Genomic DNA, 17,709 nt, shown 5'->3' with positions numbered 1-17,709 from the left:
CAGGAAACTACGTTTTACTATTTTACAAGCTTGTAATCACGAGCATATTATCACAATTTTTTTAATACATCATCTTTGTCTTAATTAAACGAAAAATCATTATACGATTAAATTATAATTTTTTGTTTCTTCTGAAGACCATAACCTCGATGCATTTTCCTACGATTGTGGCAAAGAATTTTTAACAATTTAGCAAAGGGGATATTGGGCAATCTCGAATTATTCACAATATGAGTTACGCAATTGAGCGACCGTCGTTCAACTTTGCATGAAGTTTATCAAGCTCAAGTTGTATCTCTCTCTCTCTCTCTCTTTTATTTATTTATTGATTTAATGAAAAATACAATTTCTTTATATTTCTCTCTTTCACTTGTGCACTCTATCTTTTAGTTATTTATTTAAAATTAAAATACTCTACAATTCTTGTCACATGTATGGTATTCACATTCTTTATTTTATAATTTTCCATCGAGTTATAAAACCATTGAAAAGTCTAAAATAAAAAATAAACTTGATTTTTCGGTTGAATTTTTTTAAATCCTAAAATTATTATTATTAAGTCCTAAAATTATTATTAACTAATTAAGATATAGTGGAATAAGCAATAATTTCTTTTTAAATCAAATTCAAAATTAGCCGATATTCTAGCTATTAAATATAAAATTTTTAATGATGCAATAGGAATAAAATTGAATAAGCGAGATTGCAATTACTCTTATGATTTGTCTTCAACTATAAGAAATGCCGACTTAACCTCATATATATAGGTATTAGTTATAAGTTATTCCGCTAGAGGTCGCATACTAGATCCCAAGCAAGATACGACTCTATATGTATAAATTTGACCAAACTTCTTGCCTTCGATACGAACGACGAGCTAAACTCCCAAAAGTTTGGGCAAAAGTCTTACTAAGTAGTAACTTGCTATTATAGAAAGGATTATTTTGGAGAAGGAAATAAAGAATGTGATGCCGGACATGTGAAACATGTTACCGTAACAATAATTTTGATTATTGTTACGGTAATAATTAATTAATTCCTTAGGCAACGACAAACTGAAGTATTGGGCTCCGACGTCGCTAAGGACCGCTTCAATTTGCATCGACCACTTTTCGGATGAAGACTTTATAACCTGTGTAAATGGAAAGCTGCGTTTACGAAAAGGTGCGGTGCCGATCCATTGGCAGTCAGCTGATGCTCAAATAGGACTTGTACACGAGACAGAGCAACAGCTGACAGGACAATTAACCATGGACACTGTCCGTAACGAACAAGTAGAACCGGTTTCTACAGAACAGCAATCCATGGAGATTGATGTTGTAATATCAGGTATTAGCGAAATACCTGAAGTATCTGCGGAAAATAATGTTACAGTAGATCACAACATCGTTGAGAATGTAGAAAATTTTAATTTGCATAGAAATGGTAATGATGTTAAATATCCTTCAGGAAAAGAAATTTTTTTTAATATAAATGATGTAGAAGTAGATGAGTCTTATTTAAATTTTGAAATAAATGAACACAAAGGAAATTGTAAATCTACGTATCGTGATAGAAAATTATGTTCAGCTAAGTGTGAACAGCATAAAAGATCCTTGATGCGCGAAATAAATCGTTTGAAATTAGAATTAAATAGATTTAAAAAAAATACAAAAAATACTAAAATGCAAAAATATAGATTACAAAAACGTTTAGTTGTTGAAAAAAAGAAACAAATTAAAAATATTAATGATTTAATGCATGAAAAGAATTTTAGCGAATCTCGTAAAACTTTAGTAGCAATGCAGTTCAAACCGGAAAATAGACAAAAGTTCACACTTGCCGAACAAAACTTATGTAAAGTTATGTACTACCACTCAGCTGCTGGTTACAGTCAATTGTTAAAATTAGGAATTAGATTAGCCGGAGAATCTACAGTAAGAAGTTGGATAGCACAATTAGATCTTGAACCGGGTTTAAATAACAATCTTTTGGAAAAAATACAAGATAATTTGAGCAAATTACCCGTAGAGCAGCGTTATTGTGCGTTAAAGTTTGATGAGATGAGTATAAAAAGCATGGAGGAATATTCTAAAAAATACGATCAGATTGAGGGTCTTGAAGATATGGGGGATAATATTAGAAGTTCAAAAATAGCTAGATATGTTTTATTATTTTGTTTAGATAGCATTAATGCTGTTAATCCTTGGCGCCAAATACTTTCATTCGGATTTAATTCAAGTGGGGCTAGTGCTGATGATTTATTAGAAATTTTACATAAAATTTTAACTGCTTTATTTAGAATAGGAGCTATAGTCAAAATTATCGTGTGCGATCAAGGTTCAAATAACGTAAAATTGTTTTATAAAAATTTAAAAGTATCTGTAGATAAGCCTTTTTTTTATTATGAAGGAAAATTAGTTTTCGCAGCTTTTGATTGGCCTCATCTCATTAAACGATTACTTTATCAACTAAGAGTTCATAGATATATTTATATTGATAATAATATCATTATGGCTTTTAGTGATATAGTAAGAACGTACGAAATCGATAAAACGAACGAATCGTCGAATTTATTAGCTTTTTTAAAAGACAAGCACTTTAATCCTAGTACCTTTGAGAGTATGAAAGTTAGTTTAGCTTTTCAACTTTTGAGTAAAAGAGTAGCAGCTGCGATAAAAACTGCTGGTAAAGCTGGTGAGCAAGGCATTGGAAATGGACTAATATCGGAAACATGGAGACAATCAGCAGATTTTGTGAGGAAAATGGACACTGTTATTGATGCCTGCAATTCGTATAAAATAAATAATGTAAATACTCAAAAGCGTCCACTCTCAAATCGCAATCCAGAAATCGAAAAGTGTCTTGTAGATTTTATAGAATCGTCGAAACAATGGACAACGCGAACTGTACACGCGAATAAATGTAGCAAATCGGAAAAAAAAACGAGACCACCGTGTTTTACGGGTTTATCTTTGACCGCGACGGCTTTATTAGAATTGTATAGAAACGTAAAAAGCGAATGTCCATCTTTTGAGTTAGCAACTGGCCTCTGTAATCAAGATAGCGTTGAGCATACTCATTCGAAGATTCGAGGAAGAAATGGATTCAATCCAAATCCGACATGTAGAGCTTATCGTTTAACAATTAGACACATTGTGTGCACTTCATTAATTCATACTAGACAACGGGGGAATGTTAAAATAGATGAAACTATTAATTTAATCAATCCGGATGAGAAGGACTCACACAATGAAAGTACCGAACCGTTAGCCGCTGCCGCATTGTATATACCCGGTATAGAAACTGTACAAAAAGACTTAGAAATAGATCAAGAAATGTTCGAACTTTTAGAAGCCGCGGAACTTATAGAGACATTTCAACCCGTAAATTCGAGTACATTCATTGACTTTGAAAAAAAAGACTTGTACGAGAAAAATGCTATAAATTTTTTCAGTGGTTATACGGCTAAAATATCTATTCAAAAAAGTAAATGTTGTGAGTGTAAAAAAGTATTTATGGAACCGGTAGAAAATGAAATAACTGATTATGAATATTACCTTCAATGTAGAGAATATGAGCATTCCGATAAAAATCTTCCTGAAATTTCGTATTTAACAAGATCGAGTTTAATTTTTAATAAAATTGTGACTTGCCAGCTTTTTGGTTTTCAACAACACTGTACAAGTCTTTGGCATCAAAAAAAATTAGTTGCTAACTTAACCGACGTAGTGGAAAAAATAACAAATGATCACTTTCCAGATTGGTTTGACAGAAATAATACTTGTTATAAACATAGAGTAGAAGCTTTGCAATTTTTAATGAGATTGAAAGTAATTAACACTACGAAGGTTAATAATCAAAAGCGTCAAATAGAGGCCAAAGCCAAAGTAAAAACAAATAATAGAAAATTAAAAATTATACAAAGTGCTTAGGTTTTTTTAAATGTTTCTTTGATTTAATTTGTTTACTTTAATATGTTTACTTTAATTTAATTCATTTTAATTTAATACATTTTTAATTCGCTTCACGTGATTAATAAATTAAAATTTCTTTTATTGGATTAGTTAGAAATCATGATTGAAATAATTTTTCTATTGTTCCCGTTTTATTGGCTATTAATAATATAATGCGTTTTAACTTTTAGTCTTATTATTTATATTATAATAATTATTATTATAATTTTATTTTTGACAAGTACACATTAATAGCTTACTTCACCACAACACATAACACAACCTCATTACATCAACGTTCTCGGTGTGCCTATCACTGGGGTGTGCAGCGCTCCCCCCCCCCCTCTTCTTCCCTGAGATCTGGTCGAACAACCAGCGAACGCTCCAGCATCTGCTTCACAACGAGTCCTCCGGCAAGTATCCCTGCTCATCTTCGTGACGGCCCTGGCGTCTGATCACCTGATGTGACAGTTATTTGTCTGGTCGCTCGTGTCAGGCAGCGCTGTCGTCTCCAGGTTGGAAACCTCTCAGTCTGACGAGGAGATCCGGGTTGGCGTTCGCATCTGGGTGATTCTCACGGGAGATCCCATCTATCATCTCCGTGCGGTCTCGCGAATTAGGAAGTGTTTTTCATTTATTTAATTATATTCTCTTCATTGTATAAAGTAAGTCTGGATATTCTGTACGACGGTGACATCTCTCATAACAGCGACCCTATCACTCCTCGATCAAATCGGCATTCCCTAGCGAGCGTGATTCTTTTAGAAGAAACCGATCGACTAAAAATAACCTCGCGAACAGATATTTTCGGGAGTCTTTTGTCATCCATTTCAACGATTTTCGCTATGTAGTTTGTCGCCCTCTTTATTGTTTCCAAATATAAGCCTTCTATCCCTGCCTCTATTTTCCATATATAATCTAGTGTATTCATATTGCTACCTAGTGCCATCTTGACTACCTTTGCTTGAATTTTTTCCATTTCTTCTTGCGGTGTCCAGCTCCATAACTCCGATTCATATAGACATCCCGCTCTCCCCATTGAATTTAGTATTAGCAGTATTCTTTCCAGTGTATTGAGTCTTGCTCTCTTAATTAGACTCCATGTGCTATTCATCGACCTCTGCGCTTTTTGCTTCATCTTCTTTAAATGTGTTTCATATCCACCCTTCATAGTAAACCAAAATCCTAAATATTTGTATTCCTTTACTACCTCCAGTCTTTCTCTTTTATCTATTATTTATATTATATTATACTTGCGTTAATTTTATATAACTTTTATATATATGTTTAATTATGTTCATGTTGTTCATTTAATTATATCATATTGTTCATTTAATATCGTATATATGTTTATATAGCGTTTATATTGTTTGTATATTTTAATTTGTAAATTAAATTGTATTTATTTATTTATTCTTGTACATTTATAGCTTTTTTGGTCTTTTACATTAGTTCCCTTACATCTAAATTACAAATACAGCTTTATTTAATAAATTTCCTAAAGCATTAGCGTGACTCACAGTCTTAATCGTTATTATCGTTACTCATCGGACATTTTCCTTCGCTTTCCTTATAATTGGCTATCTTTTTGAATTTTTCTTGTACTCTTTCTATTGTTTCCCATTTTCTTCAACCCCATATTTCTATCCTGTACATACATTTCGCTTTGATAATACTATCTATGAGATGTAGCCGCTTTCTGAAGCTATCAATTCTTGCTCTTTTCATAACCCCCTATGCTGCGTTGATTGCCCGACTTGCTTTTTCTGCCATTCTTTTAGTATGTGTCGCGTACGTGTTTTTTGTGTAGACCGGAATCCTAAATATTTAAATTCTTTAACTATTACTAATTCCGCACCCTTGTATACAAATTTTTCATTCTTTTTCACTCTCCCTCGTGTAGATTAATATATTGGTTAGGAAAGAGACTCTCGTGGTTACAGTAGGGCTCTAGGCGAGTTTTCCACGGTTTTATTTCATATATTTTCATGAAAAAGTATTTAATAATTTTATTATTGCAGCATACCACGCAATTAATTAAATTATTAATTTATATTTTTTTATGCAATGTTTTGAAGTCAAACAAAAAAAAAAACAACGCGCCGAGTGTGTTATAAGGAACAACGAGAGAAAAAAACTAAAAAACTAAAAAAGATACAAATATTATGTATAATTTTATTCAAATTTAATGTTAATGTGTTAAACAGTCTCGCCTTCTTGTAACATGCTAATTGACAGTACCTCTGTGGTGGTGTGGAAACCTGTCAAAATTAAAAAAAAATTTAAATAATATGCTGTAAACTGCTCTGCCTGAACGTATCATTGGAGCAAAAAAGATGCTATATAATATTATGTATTATTAATATTATGTATTTATTGTACATGTACTATTTCTACCGATATTTTTATGTATTTCAAATATTATTTAGAATAAACATTCATGCTTATAATATAAAAAAAATGTATTTGTGTAATTTATTGTCTGATAAATATACAGCGTCCTATTTTAACTTGGACAGTAATATAATTTAAAACTTTGCAAAGTATTCGAAAAAGTAGAAAAAATGACTTATATCACATTCTGCAGCTCGAAAACAAAACTGCCCTTGAAATGACCTTCAAATTATCTTGAAAGTCAAAGTGGATGCCCCTCTTAAAGTATAGTAACTTTTGTCTTTAAAATTTTTCATGAATCTTTAAAGTTCTTATGTAATTTAGGTAGAGAATGAGTGAAAAAAAAAGATTGAACTTCTATTACCTCGAAATAACGTTGCAGGTTCTCTGGGATACATTATATAAACATAGAATTTTTCACTCTATGGAATCCTGGGTAAAAAAATCGGGTTCCTACTTAAAAAATAAAGTTAACCCTGTAGTAACCTTGAAAATGAAGTTCAAGTAAATCCCTTCATAACTTACAATTTTTTATTGAAAAATTTTTCGAATACTTTGCAAAGTTCGGAGTTCTCTTATAACCTAAATTAAAGTGGGATACCCTGTAGAGGGTTTCCAAGAAGTCCAGAAACTCCTATAACATTTTCTATGTAAATTATTTTTGAAAAAGATTAAGGTCATTTTTCTAGTAACTTTCAACGAGGAATTTAACGGTGGCCTTGGATTTGATCTTGACGATATTCTTGAAGGTTGTTTCAAGGTCAACTTATTGTTTTTAAATCGAAACTGATAGACCGAGGATGATAGACCTCTCAAATAGTATATAAGTAATAATAATACTTGATGAAATAAAACAACGCCAACTGAACTCTAAATTATTGTCCCCGCCATGTAAATTAATAATTATTCATTATCAAAAAAAGAAAAAAATATGTGTCTTTTATTTTTGAAAATGTAACGACAAAAACGTTTGAATTGCGGCATCGTATTAATCCTTTAAATTTGTTTCTCCAGAAAGTTTTAATGTTAAGTGTTTTACTCGTTTCATTACCATAGGCCTCGATTGTCCCAGCAAATCCGAGTATTTTTTTAAAAGGCAGACCTACGACGTAACAATTAACATTTTTTAGTGTTTTTTACACTTGCGTTCTTTTAGAGACAGGTGAGTATATATATATTCTATAGGTATTTTGTTGCGGTTGAAAAGATTTTTCCATTATTTTTAGCTTCGCAAAATATCTGTTTTTTAACATATTTATTTATAAATCCCCTATCTTTATATAAGTTCATGCGATGCAGTGAAACTAGTAAACTATGAAAAACAACGAAAAAAATCTATTATATCCGTCTTGTAGATGTTTAAAAAATAAAAGACACGTATTTTTTGTTTATTTAATCAATTAAAAACTGGCCGAGAAAGAGCGCGATAAAGCTTTCCGTGACGTCACGATAACATAGCATTTGCATATATCCGAATAATCGTGGGTACCTTTGGCACGCCGTAACTCAGTCAATTTTCTATTAATCGAAAAAAGAAAAAATACGTGTCTTTTAATTTTGTAAAATCTACAAGATGGATACAATGGAATTTTTTCGTTTTTTTACATAATTATGCAAATAATCAAAGTAATATTATTAATAAAGGAGAAAATAATTTATAGGAGTGGCGTATACGTGAAATAAGGCAATGGCTGTTAACTGTTATGCGATAGTGTTGTTTAGTTTTCTATATAAACAAAAGTATATTGATATATCTACGTTACCCATTTATATTATTTGTATGTAACATCTGTATATGTATACTATAAAAGCTACAATTTATTAAGCTTAACTTTATATGTATACTATAAAAGCTATAATTTATGAAGTTGCTTATTAAATTGATTTGTTTAAATTGAATTGATGTATTAAATCATTAATATTAACGCGTGTATTATGTTAAAGCACGCAGATTAACAGAAGAATGCTCAATTTGCAAAGTATCAATTCTAGTAATTATCGAAACGCTATTGACTATAATAAGACGTGTGATCTTTAAAATATTAACGTCAATGTCAGATGCTTTCTACGTTCGAAATTTGAAGTCAAAACACGTGTACCAATGTGTTCTCTGGACATAAAATCAACTCTGAAGTTTAAGTATGATTTATCGATTACTCTAAAGTGATAAGTAAATCTTTTCTAAAAGCATTATTGACTAAATAAGGTCTGATGAAAATATATTCATGTAAAAGACGCCTAAAAGTTTATTTTATAAACATTAATATATTTAACATCATTTTCTTCCCGAAATTAGAATAATTATTAGACGGTTATATCACACTTAACGCAACGAGAATACGAAACTGTAGTGAATTACGGCTCCAACTTGAAAAAACAAACATATACACATATATAAGATTTAGAGAGCTCGTATTTTTAAGAGTAATAATTACAAGTTTCTGTTGATTATTTGAGGACCAGCAAACGTTCGATTTGTATTAGGAAACATTTTCTAGATGATATATATACACAAATACTTATTGGTAGTCTTTTTTTAAACGTTGCCTTTTATCAAGCCACTTGTGAAGAAATAAATTTGGCAATGCAATGCACTCTATCATTATTTTGGCAAATAAAATTCTATTTTTATCGTGAAAATATATAAATGTCAAAGTCATGTATATTTAAAAAAAAAAAGAAAATTCTAAGTGTGGATGAAGGAACTGAGCGGAAAATTGATGAAAATTGACGTAGAAAAATTATTTAAAAACTGCACATGATTGTGAAAGACCAATAAAACTTATTAACAATTACGCGCATTTTAGTTTTGTTCATAAAAAAAAATTTTTTAAATTGAACATTCCGAGATCAGTAGAAACTGAATCTATGTAGCATATTGATTTAATTTTTATAGATATAAATGGGCTTAATAGTTAGGAAAATCCCGCGCACTTTTCTATCCAATCAAAATATTATAACCGTTCAAGAAATAAATATTATTTCTCATTACGATTATGTACCTGAAAAAGATCAGTCGGTAATATAAATTTACACTTTTGTGTGATAATACCCTGTCAAAAGGAACTGCATCCTCATACCCAGATAATTAATAAGAGCTGTATAAATAGACATGAGTTATTTTCTGAAATAACCGTTATAAATTATATCTAAAAAAAAGTTAAAACCAAAGGAAAAACATAACATTGAGTAGGAATTGAACCCAACTCTAGACATCGGTCTAACTTCATACTTAATGAAGTTAGAATTTATATTGAAATTATAAATATAAAAATTAATCTCGTCATCATACAAATTAATTGTAAGGTAATTGTGAGAAAAAAAAATTTTTATCTATGGTATCTACGTGGACTGGAACCCGGGACGACAAAAATGAAACCAAGCAGCACGCGTTAGCCATCTCGGCTATCAACGCACTAGGATTACGTCGTACGAAAGTTACATATGTTCATAGAAATGTACGAGGGTTTGTGATTAAAAAAGGGGCTTAAGTTGTAGATATTTGCTGTAATAATTAAGATATTTCGAGATATTTAATTATGAAAAAAAAAAAAAAATTGCATCAAGTGGGAATCGAAGCCTTTATTCTGGTCGAAGAGAAAAGATTTGCCGAGACGAAATTCTCTTCGAGTGCTCAAACTCGCACTCTTGCTTCGCCCCGCCCATCGGCTAACGTGATTGGTCAGACGCACATTCTCTTCTTCTCCTCTGTATATTAGACGCACGTTTGGTATTCCCCTCTCGCGCCGAACGAAAATGTGCGTCAGCTTCGGTGCTTTGGCCACTACGGGGCGCTCGAACCAGTAACATTTGTCGGGCACGCTCGGAAGCATTGCCGTCAGCAATCTCCCTACTAATCTCTGGTACTACTTCAGACTTCTTTTTAATTGTGTATACTGTGCGGTGGTACTGCGATAGCGCGGAAGCGAATGCATTCGGCAAACAATTGATTATCACCGTGTGTTTGTTGTTCGCCTGACTTCGAATGCATCCTCGTGTGCATCCATAGTTCTTCGGGGATTTATGCATTCGGCAAGGTAGGTTTTTTCAATCCTGCTCGTAATGATATCCAGTACTGATGACATAGTTTTCATGCTCAGCGTCTTATAGGTTAATTTGTACTGACATTTTCAATGAAGCAATCATATTCTGTTCACATTCGATTGTCTATCGCGAATTTTTTGATTGCAGATGGATAACGAAAAGCCAAGCACGAGCAAAATAATAAAGAACTTGCGTTCTGGAACTGAGGCGTTGAGAAGAAGTAGCAACACCAGTTTTCCATTAAAGAGAGACAGTATTTCCTCCACAAACAATGATGATAACAATCAGGAAACTCCAAAAAAGCAAAAGATGGATGAGTCTTCCAATGGATTGTTGAATACCAGTGAAATCCCAGGTAGTCCTTGGGAATGGCGTAGGATGAAGGGAGAAGTGAGTCAAACTTAATGCGAAGTTTTAATTTGTTCATTATTTAAACTATTAAACTATTTGTTTTTATGTAGGTTATTACTTTGAAGGCAACCATTGCACATCAAGATTCCACCATTAAACAGCTGCACAAAGTACGCAAAGAAATTGAAGAAATTTGTCGCAAGGAAAAAAAATTACTGGAAATTCAAATTGAACAGGATAAATCAACGATCAAGCAGCTGGAATTGAGAGTAGATATAGGACGAAAGACTGTACAGGAAGCCAAAACTGCCCAAGCACATGCTGAGCGAGATTTAATTCAAGTAAGTATCCAATCATAGTTACGTTTTCTTGAGTAATACCATGCAATGTTTTTTGATATTCAGATGAAAAGCAAAATGGAACAAAAAGTCTTAGCACTTGTAGATGATAATAACAAATTAACAGAACAACTTCGGCAACTTATCAAACAAGAGAATAAAACTGAAACTTCTGTACATGTTGCAAAACCTCTTGAAGATATTGAGTATAAGTATGAATTAGCTACTAAGAGGATAGCTGATCTTGAGGTAAAATTGAAAGAGGCCATGTCCATTCAACAAGAATTTGAAGTGCAAAAAGTTGATTTACAAAATTGCAAAATCAAAGTTGGAATTCTTGAAGCTGAAAAGGTCATGTATGAAGCAAATAAAAAGATTGTTAATAAAGTAGGAAGAGTATGCGAATTGGAAAATGAGTTAACTCATGCTAGAGAAATTATAGCCTCTATGAGGGAATCTGTCAAAGGGAAATTACTCCTGGAAGAACAAATGGCGAATGTTGAAGAAAGGTAATTTTAATATTCTACTTTTTTTTAAAAACAATATTTATTAATGATTTTATAAATGTTTGATAGACTGAAAAGAACTGAAAATCTTGAGCGTCAAATTTCTCAACTGGAAATCACTCAAGGAGAGCTGTTATCCAAAATTTCGGATTATGAGTCCATCGGAATTTCTGGTGGTCCAAGTGCCCTCAGACGGGAAATTAATCGATTACAACAGGCTGAAATTCTCCTTACTTCTGAAGAAGGTCAATTGAGGTCACAAATCGATTCTCTACAGAAACAGTTGATTGCTTCCGAACAGAAGCATGAAGAAACGAAAAAAGTTTTAGCTAGTACAACTAACTCGCAAGATAGACTTACGAGATTTGTAGGTAGATTACAAAAAAAATTGTCTCTTGTTACAAGAGAAAGAGACAGTTACAGAGAACAGTTAGATACATATGAAAAAGAAATAACTAACTACCAAAGTAGTGAATCAACGCCAAATCTATTGAATGAAAGGATACCCGCTTTAGAACGAGCATTGGAAGGTTACAGGTATTTGATTAACTAATTAATTTTCCATTTTATTTTTCAGTCTACTTCATGAATAATTGTTGTAGGGATTTAGTGGCAAAATTAGAAGCTGATCTCGAATCTATCGATGGACTAAATCAGAGGGAAGAAAATAAGAAACTAAAGGATGAACTTGAACAATTGAAAGGTGAACTGGAGCACAGAGCACTTAAAGGTGATTTTAATATCAACGCTAAGATTTTACACTTCAAGTTCAATCCATTGACAATGGCCGCACAACAAGCGGTCGAAAAGCAACAAGCACTGCTGCAGGAAGTTGAACAGCTTCGCACTGCAGTAGGTTCTGGAGGTGTTCCAGGAACACCTACCACTTCTTCTGTGCATGCTCAAGGTATGTTTTTAATTTACATAATAAATTATTGATTGTAAAGCTACGTGAAAATTTTTCCAGAAATTGAGAATTATTTAATGAGCATGAATTTACCTTAATGAGTCCTATTCAGAATATAGACATAACCTTATATTTTTCTTTATTTATATGAAAAAGTTTGCAAAAATTCATTTTTTTATGATTTATAATAATTTCGAACTAGCAAATTAACTAGTTTAGTTATCAAATAATAAATAAAGACAATTTTAGAAGATAAATATCCACTAGTAAAATTGCTTAATAATTAAGTTAGATAATGATGTGCTTGTGCTCATTGTTAAATGATAACCAAACTCATTAGAACGCACGAAATAATTAAGAGCGGTCGGAATTCACAATAGCATCACAAATATTTGGAAAATTAAAAGTGTACTAAAAACTTTTAGTGAATTATTTCCCATCACCTCTAGGGCGACTTTTGGACAACATTTTTCATATATTCTTTTTACAGAAATCGCTGAACTTCAACAGAAACATGAATTAAAAATTTCTCGTCTGAAGGAAGCTTTCAAAGCTTCGTCACACGAGTATCGTCAAACTTGTTACCAGCTGTTTGGTTGGAGAGTAGACCGTACGAAGGAGGGCCAGTACAAACTGTCAAGTCAGTACGCGGAATCTCCAGACGATTATTTGTTTTTCCTAGTGAACGAAGATGGAGTCAATATGGTGGAGACTCCTTTTTCGGCCACTCTTACCACGTTTATTGAACGTCATCTACAACTCCAGCATAGTGTACCGATGTTCCTGAATGCCGTTCAGTCAGACCTCTTTGATCAGCAAACAATGAACGTTGTCAGTTAGTTGTAGGATTGCTGAAACTAGCATTTGCGCTAACAACATTTTGTATAATAAATTTTAATTGGAATACGGCTCTTGTGAATAACTTTGCCAGGTAATTGTTAATTTATCGTAATATATTTCTTACGTCTAAACAATACGCAAAGCGTAATTAGAGATTAGTACCACAAATAAAATATTTTTTCTTTTGTAAAAATAAGTTTCCTTTCTTAATAAAATTATATCCTTCATTTCTATAGAAGCTATAGATTCAACGAGTATTAGAAATTAATTGTAGAGTTGTTCATTTGATTTGAAAAGATGCGACGTAAAATGTGTTTAGTTAAAATTTTTTTTATTTTTCAACTATTACGATTCATAAAATATTTTCATACGACGACATTCAACCATAGTCCACAATATACAGTAACGACTATTATGGTAGAGGGGATAATAATTGTAAATAACTTTGTACACGTTAAAATTATAAAAATAAATCTATTCACGATTAATTTTGATGAATTTCAGGTCGATTTTCTCAGTTTTAATGGTGAAATGCATATCCAATTTCAAGTTAGCAATAATATCTATTGGTTCCAAATAAAAGTTATATAAAATATGGGCAGTCACAAGTTTCATTTCGTTCATTGCTAACTTTTGGCCTGGAAAATGTTTTTGTAAAATGCAAACTTCGTAGAAATAAAATGTGTCTTCGGTAACTGTTTCGAATTTATTATAATAATAGCCGTTACCGATACAGTTGCGTGGTCCCGCGCTAAAAGGAAGATAAGCCCAGGGATGTCGTTGTTTAACATTTTCTGGTAAGAATCTGTCGGGATCGAACTTATTAGGTTCAGGCCAAAAATGATCATCTCTCTGAAGATCGTAGAGGCTCATGGCAACTAATGCCCCAGCTGCCAACGTGTGCTTACCTAAAAATATACTTTTTTTACTTCAATCAAACATTCATCAGCGGAACTTTGACTGGAACTTGCACGCGATTACTCAGTTTTAGATCATGAGTTATCGTTCTCCCAATATGCGGAGCAGTTGGAAACAATCGAAGAGCTTCTTTCACGCACCGCTCGAGGTAGACCATTTTTTTAATATGGTTTGTCGTTATGCAGTCATCGTCGCCCACAACTTTAAAGATTTCTGCTCTGGCTAAATCCTGTTGTGCAAAAGGACTCGCGGTTTTACGGGAAATTGTTGTCGGATGGCCAATTTACGCTTACCTGCTGTTCTTTGCTTTCAGCTAGCAATGTCAGTAGAAAAGCCATCGCCATGCCTGTAGTTTCATAGCCCTTTGGAGAAGTCAAAATGTTAAAATCTCGACTGATATCGTGTCATTATCTGGCATATTTGTGCGATAAACGCTATATTAAAGTTTTCCATAAAAAAAAAAAAAAAAACAATAGCCCATGTAATCCTCCCAAGCGTACTTACAGCTCCCGCAATAGTGAGTACTTCTTCTGAAATGCCATGATCATCGATCAAACCTTTTTTTTCAGCGAACAGTAGGAGGTCAAGTACGGATAAATTATTTTTCAATCCTGCAACGTACATTCATTGCGATCAATGCAAATTTCAAGCTTTCTCCATCTTTCCAGTGAATGTGATCGTGTTCATCACCTTTTAGGCCATTTTTAGTATCGCTTTCATCCTTATCTACACCGTTTTCAAAAATATATCCTTCCCGTTCGTAATATTTACGTCGTTCTTTGATAATCTATATTCAGCGAATACACGGAATTTTATCGAAAGTTTATAAAGAAAATTGATTGATTTGTAATGAAACGTGTTACCGTCCATCGGAAATCGTTTAAAATTTGGGAAACCTTCCGTAGTCGCCTTCCAATGGGTAGAAACGGCATAAGAAAGTCTGGGAGAAACGGCCTCACGGCCCTTCGGGACGAGCGTTTAAAATGAAAACACGCGCATGATTGGATAAGACGCTCGATTAGTCGGAGTACCTGTACAGCGATATCTCAAACAGCTCGTTCACCGCGTCTCTGAATTCTCGTTCCTTTTCAGCCGGTATATTGCTCGTATCGAAGTCCATTACTGCATCTGAACGAGAGAATGGCACTTTCATTTTTTCATCCAATCGTGGGATCGCGGGCGAAGGCCCTCGGTTGTTTTACCGCAAACGGCTGCCAAGGCGAGCTTCAGCAGCATCGGCACGATATTCATGACAAACACGTCTCCTCGCGACCTAAGCTCAGCGGCGAACTTGGCAGCGTGTTTATTTATTTTCTCCGAGTAACCTTCCAAATGATTCGACGTGAACGCGTAATTTAGTATTTTTCGGCGATGCGTCCAGCGGTCACCTTCGAACAACGAGCAAGCGTTAAATTTGTTCCTAATTTTCTGGCGAATTTTCTGACGACGGCAAGGCGAGAAAGTTATTCCTACCGTCAGATGCAATTATGCCATCGATATCGGCATATTTCAAATTATTATAAATGACAGGTGCTTTGGTGATGTTTTTTTTACACGATAAAAGTATCTGTAACGAGATCAAAAGTACAGCTTCTCGACAATGGCTGTCAAGTAGATTTACCTTCAAATCGTCCGGATGGCACATGAACGCGGCAACGTTCCAGAAACCCCAGGCCCTAAATATTGGGTAGTATTTCTTCAAAAGGTAGCTTACTTTCGGCCAAAATTGTTCTAAACAAATATAATTACCGCCCATTAGCGATTCACTTGGTGAGGAGCGCGTGCAAGATTATTAATAAAGCGCGAACGGCTTGACTCATTGTAAGCCTATTCTAGGTATGCGCAAGAAGATCATTTTTTGATAAAAAGTGCAACTTGTTTTCAAACGGTGCGCCGAAGTATGCCCGTTCAACTTCTACTCGCTCGGAATCGCTTCGACTTTTTGTAAAAGACTCGCTGACTGACACTGACAATAATTGGACGACATACCGTTTCGGCCAACGAACGACAGGAAATTCCCGATTAACGGCAGAGGCGGCAATCCTGGAATTTTGTTCATCACTCTGCCGCATCTACTGTATTGTAAACACAAATTCCAAATCACGAGGACGATTACGAAGGTCATTAAATAAACAAACGCCATGGTGTTTTCAGTTCTTTTGTTTGTCAACTGCCTCGCTTGTACTCGCTGCTACCACTTTGCTTTGATCACCGCGCCTTCAATAACGACTACTTCGAATGAGCGCCAGCTAAGAAATTACTCACTTTATCGAAAGCGCCTTGAACATTTTCCTAGACTTATCGTCATTTTAATTAGGCTGTAGCGCGAAATGGTCTTTGCCATTTTTTTTTTCGAGCATTGCTACGCCGCCGTTATAACCTTGACGAGTATTTTCGATTCTCTTCTCGTGACGCGCAGCTCAGTTACTCCTCGGATAAGCGTTATTAACGAAAAGTCGTTCGGTTCGTTGACATTGACGGTGTTTTGCCTGCGGGGCGTTTCGGCTCGATGGCCCCGACGAGTAATTACGCAAAGATTAGCGCACGTACATCGTAGCTTGCGAACGGACTGCAATGCACGAAAAGCTACTAATGTTCGTCAAAAACGATTCTGTATGCAGTTGCTCCGACTTGTAAATGCCAATAATGCACTTGCTCAAAATTAGACATTAGAGCTTTCGTAGCGCGTTAGAAATGTACTTGGCTATCGACATTGACTTCCGAGTTGCTTCAAAGTCGAAAACCTACGATGAGGATTGATCGTTATTCAATGACGTATTTTTGCAGCTTCTACACCTGCTGCATTTGAATGATTTAACGTCTCGCAACAGAAGTACTCGACACGGCTCTCATAGGAGGCAACTTAACAATGATTTTCTAATGGAAAGCAGCTCGCCAGCCACAGCGCGCTCGAATCCGAAGAATCGCGCGAGACGCGCGCCCATTGAAGCCGTAGCGAAAGTCACACAGGTGCACGAGAATAGAACTGCGAAGGTAGCTTCCTCGATTGTAAGGGTAATTGTTTAAATAATTTTGATAACGGTATTGATTACCCTAATTGTCCCTGATATCGGTGATAATTTTCCATTTCCGATTCGTCAACGGAAAATGCGTGAAAATCACGATTTTCCACGATACATGAATAGGCTCGTTTACTTTAATAATTATTGATGAATTTTTGTGTTTGATAGCTCAAAATTAATATTTTAATTTTCCTCGACAACCCCTCAAATCGCATTTCCTATTCGTTGCACAATTTTCAAATTAAAATTATTAATAATTTTCGTGCCGCGAGTGGCGGGAAAACGGTGTCAGTTCATATTTCAGCATTCCATTAAGCTTTGAAAACGTTTAAGCTTTGAAAAGGTAAATTTCACGTCGCTGGCACACTGTCCGCCAAACACGAGCGTTGTACTGGAAATGGAATGCTGAAATATGAACTGATAACGTTTTCCCGCCGCTCGCGACACGAAAAT

The 17,709-nt window shown here is 34.2% G+C and overlaps 2 protein-coding genes across 3 annotated transcripts; one reads left to right on the top strand and one right to left on the bottom strand.

The window, feature by feature from the left end:
- Positions 1 to 10,150: 10,150 nt before the first annotated feature.
- LOC131675662 (mitotic spindle assembly checkpoint protein MAD1) lies at positions 10,151 to 13,958 on the top strand. Of its 2 annotated transcripts, XR_009303096.1 has the most exons (8): positions 10,151 to 10,366; positions 10,521 to 10,763; positions 10,835 to 11,065; positions 11,129 to 11,571; positions 11,638 to 12,105; positions 12,171 to 12,475; positions 12,966 to 13,406; positions 13,820 to 13,958. XR_009303096.1 is itself a non-coding variant. In XM_058954719.1 (7 exons), the coding sequence occupies exons 2-7, from the start codon at positions 10,521 to 10,523 to the stop codon at positions 13,313 to 13,315; spliced, it is 2,040 nt and encodes a 679-aa protein (XP_058810702.1). In that variant the 5' UTR covers positions 10,151 to 10,366; the 3' UTR covers positions 13,316 to 13,807. The 2 variants fall into 2 exon arrangements, 1 of the variants encoding a protein (XP_058810702.1); XM_058954719.1 differs by lacking the exon at positions 13,820 to 13,958 and having other exon boundaries at positions 12,966 to 13,807.
- On the bottom strand, positions 13,790 to 16,487 carry LOC131675663 (cytochrome P450 4C1-like). The gene is made up of 12 exons (XM_058954720.1): positions 16,223 to 16,487; positions 15,855 to 15,964; positions 15,707 to 15,800; positions 15,436 to 15,621; positions 15,265 to 15,361; positions 15,097 to 15,196; positions 14,924 to 15,020; positions 14,738 to 14,844; positions 14,527 to 14,595; positions 14,297 to 14,462; positions 14,044 to 14,223; positions 13,790 to 13,953 (listed from the first exon to the last, which is right to left on the bottom strand). The coding sequence occupies exons 1-12, from the start codon at positions 16,374 to 16,376 to the stop codon at positions 13,790 to 13,792; spliced, it is 1,524 nt and encodes a 507-aa protein (XP_058810703.1). The 5' UTR covers positions 16,377 to 16,487.
- Between the last annotated feature and the right edge of the window lie 1,222 nt (positions 16,488 to 17,709).

This window comes from Phymastichus coffea, unplaced genomic scaffold (genome assembly GCF_024137745.1).
Source record: "Phymastichus coffea isolate CEN01 unplaced genomic scaffold, Cenicafe_Pcof_1.1 PCOF00028, whole genome shotgun sequence".
NCBI lineage: Eukaryota > Metazoa > Arthropoda > Insecta > Hymenoptera > Eulophidae > Phymastichus > Phymastichus coffea.
This window is presented reverse-complemented; position numbering and strand designations above follow the sequence as displayed.